Below are 8,656 nucleotides of genomic sequence, written 5' to 3' on the forward strand. Positions count from 1 at the left end.
TAGATTATTCTTTATTGTTTCTTATTATCTGCCATACCTTTTAGCTGTTTTTGGTTCTTTGTTTTTTCATCAATTTCTACGATCCTAAATCCACTCTGATCAACATTTATTTGATTTGGTAGAATCCCTTATTTGAAACATTTTATTATTTTTTATTATTTAACTGTGAATTTTGTCTTGAATCTCTAATCAATTCGATAGTTCTATAAATATTACATTTTAGTACTGAAATATATTTTAAATACATTTAATTTTTTTCTCTATATTATAATTATTGAAAAAAAAATATTGTCAAGATAGGTTATTAAATTAAACAAATTTTGTTTAAAAGACTTAATAAAATGTAGTTTCTCTTATACAATTCAAGTGTGAACAATTTTTATTTAAAATTATCTTAAATTACTCATATATAGATATACATGTTTATTTTGTTAATAATCTATAATATTGTGTTAAACTGCTGTTAAATATATTATTACCGTATTCCATGATTTAATTTTTTTTAAATCTTGTAAATTTAAAATTAAACTGACCAATTTCTTGGATTTAATAAATTAAATAAGTTTCTCAATTAGTGGTATTAATAAAGAGGTGTAGAATTTTGATAAGAGATTATGATATGGTATAAATATGATAAATAAATATTGACATTAAGAACAAATTGAATATAAATTACTATACAACTACATTCTACAGTTTACATACTATTTTATTTAATATATTATAAAAATAATAAAATTTGTTTATGATATTTTAATATGGTTTTTTCAACAATACCTACATGTTATTTTATTCCCTTTTCTGGCTACATTAATATACATACAGATAATAAATATGGTAACGCACACAAAATTATTTGGATAAATATTCAATAATTTTAAATTTATAACTAACGCAAATAAAATTTTCGGCTCGTGAATATGGGAGATACTTCGCCAGATAATGAGTATGATTTTTTGTTTTTTGAGTAGATAAATTTCACGTATAATGCATTTTATTACAGCAAACCCGCTGCAGATCAACCTGCAGCTAAACAAGCTGCCACTACATTACGTCCGTTGATATACAGCTTCCGTGTAGCTCCGGTAAGAGGCAACATCAAGCAATCTGCGCTACAATTACCATTCTCAGTTTTATTTGACAATTTGATTGCAGTGCTGTGGTCAATGTACAACAAAGAAACCCAAATTCGCAGTGGTAAGATCTATTATTATAGTGGTTGTAACGACCAATGTCTTGGTTATGTTTTCGAAGACATATTTAAATGCGTGGACAGCACAAGCAAACGACACCAAATTTCCTAATATATAATGTATTTTTCCTTCATATTTTATAGGCATTAATCAAATTCAATGGGCGTTAGAGTTTTTGAAATGTTTAAAAGTGGATTATAATTACCCAGAATGCATTGGGAAAATTGTCAAAATACTCGAGAAAAATATGATAGAACTTTACTCCAAAATTAATACAATACAATATAAGGCAAAACAACAGGAACCAAGTGTAGAGATATTAGATTCAAAAACTGATACAGAAGCCGATAAAAAAAGTTAGTACATTTGATGATACATAAGTATTTGTATGAACAAGCGTAGGTACTGAAAGTAATTTGTTATTAAAATACTTATTTAAGTTTTTTTTTGTATACCTATATTATAATAGTTAGCTCATAAAACGTAATAGTTAAATTAAAATAAAAAAAAAAATGTAATAATTTTAAGGAATAAAATATAACATAACCTTATTATTTATACGGATATAATTGCCATGACTCATGATAAGGCTGACCCCTGAAATTAATAATATTTTTCTATTTAATTGTAAATTGTAACACATATTAGTATTCACATATTTAATGTGATTTTTATAAACTGTATAGATGTTTGCATTTTTTCTACTGTTAATTGCAATCAAAATTAATTTTCTTCAATGTATTTTGTAAAATGTGACTAGAGGACAATTGTCCTTAGAAAATTCAACTCATGACTAATTTTTTTTATGGTTTTTAAAATAAAACTATAATTCTAACATATTATTGTGTATTGTGAATAATGTGTTACGTAGTTTTATGATGTTGACCATTATACTAATAATACATATACTATGAAATACTAAAATTTTCGTTCTTTGAATTAATATTTTATTAATATATAGGTATTAATATTTTATTTTTGTAACGGAATGGGATGTAAGCTTTGTTCTAAGATACCACATAATAATATACATTTTTTATTTTTTTTTTATTTAAAAGCGATAAACGAATATGCCTTATATTTTAACGAAAAGGATGTTGAGAAAAAAATAGCAGAAAATGTAAAAGAAATGGACTCTGTAACTGGTGTAACTGGTAAGCCAAGCCATACCAAGATACCAAGATACATCAAAGAATTAAACGCATTGGGTAAAAGAAAACCAAAAGTCGAAGAATGTGAAAATAAGTCTCCACAAAGTAAAATTGATATTATCAATATTTAATTTACTTAATTTATAATATAATTTATCTTTTGCTTACCTCCTAAAATTAAAGCATTCGTGATCGGAGCGTTAAAAAAGATATTGAAAAAGTCTACTGATGCAGACACTAGAACAGATGTCGAAGAGTATGTAACAGATAATATGTTTAGTTATTATCATTATTATTGTTATTTTCTAATTTATTAAATTTATTTTCAGGTTAATAAAAGAAATAAACATTCAGAATAAGACACCTCCTGCAACTGGAGATAAGACACCTCCAGCAACCTCAGGAGATAAAAAGCCCCCTGCAGCAGGAGATAAAAAAACCCCTGGAGCAGAAGATAAAACACCTCCTACAGCAGGAGAAACAAAATAACTAAACAACATGTAGTTTAATCAATTTAATTTTAGAATAAATTATACACATATTTATATAATGCTATTCTTTGAAACACTAAATAATGTTATTTTTAATAGTATTACTGTGTCCAGTGTGCTAAATTTCACATAATGTGAAATAAATATAAACAAGTTAAACGGGAAAACATGTTTCATATGTACCTACAGCTTGAACACTATAATTTTGTTTAATACTTGGGTTTCCTTTATATTATAAAAGAAATATGACTATATTATGTTTTACAATTGATTATTAGAGCTTCCTTGTGAGTGTTCGGATTAGATAAGTATTTTTTTATCTAGATAAAGATAAAGATAATGCAAATCAAATGTATCTAAATAGAGATAAAAGATAACTTAACTCATATTTATCTAGATAAAGATAAAGATAAATACTTTTTTATCTAGATAAAAAAAGATACAATTATTTTTTAAATGGTTATACATTTTGGTATATTTTAGTTGGGCACTAGGAACATAATAATAATAATGATATAGAGGAAATTCTGGAGCGGCAAACGTTTTGCAGAACGAACGCCAACGTTTGAAACGTTGAAAACGTAGAAATTCGCGAGCGCTTGGTTTAGTACGGTATTTTGTTTAACCATGGTCGTGGTGTAAGACTTAAAAAAAAAATTAATCATGAATTGTGATAACGATAACGATAACGGCAATAGTATAAACAAAAACAACCACGGTTCTGGTTACTAGAACGAAACAGACCAAACGCTAGAACATGTCTCATAAAATCGCTATTTTGGCTGAATACCTTGCAATCAAAATATTAAAAATAAACAACACGTAATTTACGCCTCAAATGTACACTTCAAATTATTCGAATTTACTCGTTAAATTAACCGAGCTTCTATCAGTTATCTAGAAAGAGGAGATGTTTGTGACGTTGTTAGGGGTAATCTCTGGATCTACTAAACCAATTTTGAAAATTATTTTACCAATAGAAAACCCACATTATTTGTGAGTGTCATAGTTAAAATTATATCAAAAAATTCATTGACGAAGCGCAACCGACTGAGCATGTCTTGTGTGGTTAGTACCGCGGCTAAAGGTCTCGGAATAACCGGTATTTCACACCGATAATAAGCGTCGTATAGCTCGCACCTACAGCTATCGCATGCTCTGTCAGTAAATGTTACGATACCGATAAGTATACTAAAAATAGATGACATTTTTGTCATACATAATGATTTTTTTAAATACGTTATATTATATATTATTGATGACAAAATAATTTTTGTATTTTTATTAATTACGTTTTTATTGTTAAGCATGCAGTGCATGCTGAGTACCTACGCCTGGAAAATTCGCCACTGCGTTACATATAATATTCATATATTAATATTAATACCTGTTAATATTTTTTTTTTGTCTTGTATAATCTGTGGTGTTAATGTATAAACTCTTCCGTAACGGCTCGACCGATTTTAATGACATTTTTTTTGTATATTTGGTAGGTATGAGAATGGATCGTCAAGTATTTTTTACCCCCATATCCCCACCGGGGGAAGTGCTCAAATTGGGATTTTGAGATTTACAGTGGACATTTTTGTTTATAAATGGTTGCTATTGGTTATAGAAGAAATAAATAAATATTAATAAATTAGTAGGTATAGGAATTTTTATTTCGTTGCTATTAGTTAATATGGTATATCAGGTTAGCATAATGCATTAAATCAAATTTGCACGCATTGTCTACTTGATATGCTACCGCACATTGTCCGCGATCCGACGTAGTCGGAGTGCCTACCGGGGGGGCTGAGTTGCACCCAAAAGGAGTTGAGCAATCGCAATTTTTTTACGGTCAACGAAGTGATTACACAGGTACGCCCCTTAATATTATTAAACTGAATTAAATATCTTTTCTAATTTCTATTGTATAATATAAAATGTATTTAATGTATTTAATATATTATTACCATATACTCATATGTAGTCGTGTAGGTTTCGTATTTACTATGATTCACAATTCATATGTCCAAACATTCCCACCAACGCGTTATTCTGCTAAACGATTAAAAAGAGCCCGGCTATTGCCCAAATACGGAGGCGAGGCCCACCGGCAAATTCCTGGTTTCCCTGCCTATTCGCCCATGAGGGTATAAATTCTCTGCATGACTTTTTTGCTTTACTATTTTGCACCTCAAGAAAATATATAATCAGATGAGTATTTCTATAGTATTATAGAAATAACACGAAATACTAGGTACTTGGCAGTTCGCGAGCATCAATAATAATTAATTATGATTTTGAGAAAATTGGGATGTTCTAAATATTTATTCTATTATGTAAGCTAATATATAACCACTTATTTATTTGTAAGACAATAATATACGTATGTATTAATAATCTAATAACGTTGATTATTGTTTGAACAATCACCTTTCGGCTTCGACATTTCAATTTTAGACTTTTCACGCTTATTTTTGTAAATGACTGTGATAGGGCGATTTTATTGCAATTTCAGTACCTATAATGATATACTAAATAGTAAATACTATTACTAAATTATTGTAATAATTTCACAATCGTAATTAACTGTAGGTACCTACCTATTCAACAGTTATCAATTCCTACATCAAAGTTAATGATAGTTAATTTTCACTGTTACGTGTCCAATAGTCATATTTTTAAAGTGTTATAAGTTATAACATAATACGCATGAATCCAAAAAAAATATTTTATATTCGTACTTGTCAATAAAAAAGTCGACCTCGTGGGAAGAAACGTAGCACGCAATTCAATATATTCCACTTCATATATTATGTAATCATAAATATGTTTTGAGGTTCTTAACGTAACTTAAAAAATATCAAGTAGCATGCTACGTTATAAGTTGATTTTTAACCTAATTACAATTAACAATCAAAAAATAAAGGCAAATGAAACATAATTGTTATTGTATTTAAATTGTTATATTTCCGAACGCTTTCTGATATCTTGCCTTAGAATTTATAATAAATTTCTAAAATATATCTACTTTTAATCAAATAACTCTAAAAAAAGATGTATATAAGTACTTTATTTAAATTGTAATTAATTGCATCAATTTGGAACTAATTTTTAATAAATAATAAGTAAATCTTACAAATATTACGAACCTCTTACGAAAAATTGGTTAGAAATAAAATCTTTTATTCAGCTCATTTTTATATTAATAAAAAATTACGCGTTAAAAATGTTTAGTTATGTTTTTATATTGCACAAATTTCAATATATTAGGAAATTATCTTTATGTAGTAATTTGTCCGCTAATTATAAAGATGATTAAGTCGTTTATAAAGTATAAAACCCTATAAGTTATAAATTTCAATAAATATTTTCTAGTTTCTTCTATTTGTTATTGAGGTATGATTATAAATACGTTTATAAGTACCTATAATATTACATTTTTATTATGAGAACAGGCTAAATGGGATAGCATGTCACTGATTATAATAACACTAAATGAAATTATGTCTAAATAAATGGAGATTTTATTTTGTGTTATGGATACTAGATGCCAAATTGTAAATATTTATTTCTGTATATTATGAGTAATATGATAAAAAAAAGAGAGTAAGTGGATGTCGCTCTGATTTACAGTAGGTTACAAGTGGGTCAATGTATAATGGATTGTATTAAACTTGAATTCAATGATATAATATCATTGTATAAGAAAAACGATTCTGAGCAGAGACAGTTTGTCAGTATGGATATTTTATATTGTTATTATTTATTATAGCCTGTAAGTTGAATTAATATTATATTATTATTTTTTTTTTATTACTTTCTATGGTGATAAATAAAGCGTTAGAAATTAAAATTAAAATTTAAATTCGTAATTTTTCGGTGGTTTTTCCCATGACATTAAATAATTATTGGGAAAATCGAAAAATGACCTATTTAAAGTACCATCTTAGTCCAGTTTGCTAAAATATAAGATACTATATGTTGAAATCGAATCACTCCTTTTGATAGTAATTTTTTATACAGGATAAACGAAAAAAAAATTAACTTTATTGGAAAACCACTAGCATTTTCACTCCGCTCAGAATCTAAAATTAGAAAATAAATTAAATCCAGTTTAATAACAAGAAGGGATCTGTAAAATATGCACCAAAAACAAAATTTACACTTCCAAAGGTTGTAATTTGTACTACATAAAACTATAATATGAAATATTATGCTATTATGTACTGACTACAGGAAGGACTGGGAAGAAAGAGCTATTAGTCTAAATAAGTCTAAGATTACAAATTAATTATTCCAAAATACAAAGCAATAAGTCTAAGATAGAACACTAATTACATGATTTTTACATTGATTAAAATCAATAAATGAAAAAACATTTATATTATATACTCGTAATAATAAAACACCTTTAATAATAGTGCTTTGATTACCAAAATTAGTTTTATCATGCCGAATATTTAGGTTGTTATTATTATTTAGTCTTGTTTGGTAATCATGTGATGGTTGATAATCCTTAATTAAGTTTTAATTGTATTCATATATAATAAAGTTTGACGTTCATATGATATCCTAAAGGGTTGAACATTAAGAATTGTAAATATTAAATTAGAAGGAAAAAATCTTGGTTTATTTAAAATAACTTTTATTAAAGATTTTATAGTTGTACATAATACATTAATATGATTGGTGTATGTACATCCCCAGACCAAAGAGCCATATAAATAAATTGATTGTTTTTAAACGGTTTTAAACAATTTAAATAGAATAGCTTTGTTACCAAGTAATTATATGATAAATAATTTCATGTTCAATAAATTATTTACTAATAGAAGCAGACGGACGACACACAATCCAACAGATGGAGAAGAAATCTCACCCGAGTGATGTCTGTGACAAGTCGTTCAGCGAAAGTATCAATTTAACGATACATCGACTCACGCATACTGGCGAAAACCCTTACGCATGCAATGTGTGCGACAAGTCGTTCGCTGTAAAAGGATCTTTAACAAAACACCAACGAACACACACTAGTGAAAAACCATACACATGCGATGTATGTGACAAGTCGTTCATCCAAAGCAGCAAATTGACGATTCATCGACGTACACACACTGGAGAAAAACCATACGCTTGCGATGTATGCGACAAGTCGTTCTCTGTAAGTAGTGCTTTAACGACTCATCGACGCACACACACTGGCGAAAAACCATACGCTTGCAGACGTATGCGACAAGTCGTTCAGCCAAAGTTGCAGTTTGACGACTCATCGACGCACACACACTGGTGAAAAAGCGTACGCATGCGATGTATGTGACAAATCGTTCTCTGTAAGTGGTGCTTTAACGACTCATCGACGCATACACACTGGCGAAAAACCATACGCTTGCGTCGTTCAGCCAAAGTTTCAGTTTGGTGACTCATCGACGGACACACACTGTTGAAAAAGCATACGCATGCGATGTATGCGACAAATCGTTCTCTGAAAGTGGCAGTTTGACGGTACACAAACGAATACACACTAGAGAAAAACCGTACGCTTGCAATACACGCGACAAGTCATTCTCGGCAAGTTGCAATTTGGTATCACACAAGCGGACACACATTGCACACTGCTCGGATTGATCTGTGAATAATGGGCCAAACTGATATAAATTATGTTGATAAATTATTATGGTAGCACTGTAAAAGTGTTTTTTTGTCATATAAATCTTGTTTCTTAATACTTAATTGCTAAATTTTTATATTCATAAATAAATATTAACTTGTTATATTTAACTTAATATCTATATTATTGAAAATGTATTTATTATATTGATTAGTATTAAATAAA

At 28.3% G+C, this 8,656-nt stretch overlaps 2 protein-coding genes across 2 annotated transcripts; both read left to right on the forward strand.

Annotated features, from left to right (window-relative positions):
* Nucleotides 1–812: 812 nt before the first annotated feature.
* LOC100574014 lies at nucleotides 813–2,889 on the forward strand. The gene is made up of 6 exons (XM_003247043.3): nucleotides 813–946; nucleotides 1,004–1,197; nucleotides 1,337–1,549; nucleotides 2,252–2,449; nucleotides 2,528–2,600; nucleotides 2,674–2,889. The coding sequence occupies exons 1-6, from the start codon at nucleotides 921–923 to the stop codon at nucleotides 2,831–2,833; spliced, it is 864 nt and encodes a 287-aa protein (XP_003247091.1). The 5' UTR covers nucleotides 813–920; the 3' UTR covers nucleotides 2,834–2,889.
* A 4,752-nt stretch (nucleotides 2,890–7,641) lies between these two features.
* On the forward strand, nucleotides 7,642–8,113 carry LOC100573929 (zinc finger protein 2 homolog). Its single transcript, XM_029485244.1, has one exon. The coding sequence runs from the start codon at nucleotides 7,685–7,687 to the stop codon at nucleotides 8,111–8,113; it is 429 nt and encodes a 142-aa protein (XP_029341104.1). The 5' UTR covers nucleotides 7,642–7,684.
* Nucleotides 8,114–8,656: the final 543 nt, after the last annotated feature.

The sequence above is a fragment of the Acyrthosiphon pisum genome, chromosome X, assembly GCF_005508785.2.
Source record: "Acyrthosiphon pisum isolate AL4f chromosome X, pea_aphid_22Mar2018_4r6ur, whole genome shotgun sequence".
Classification (NCBI taxonomy): Eukaryota; Metazoa; Arthropoda; class Insecta; order Hemiptera; family Aphididae; genus Acyrthosiphon; species Acyrthosiphon pisum.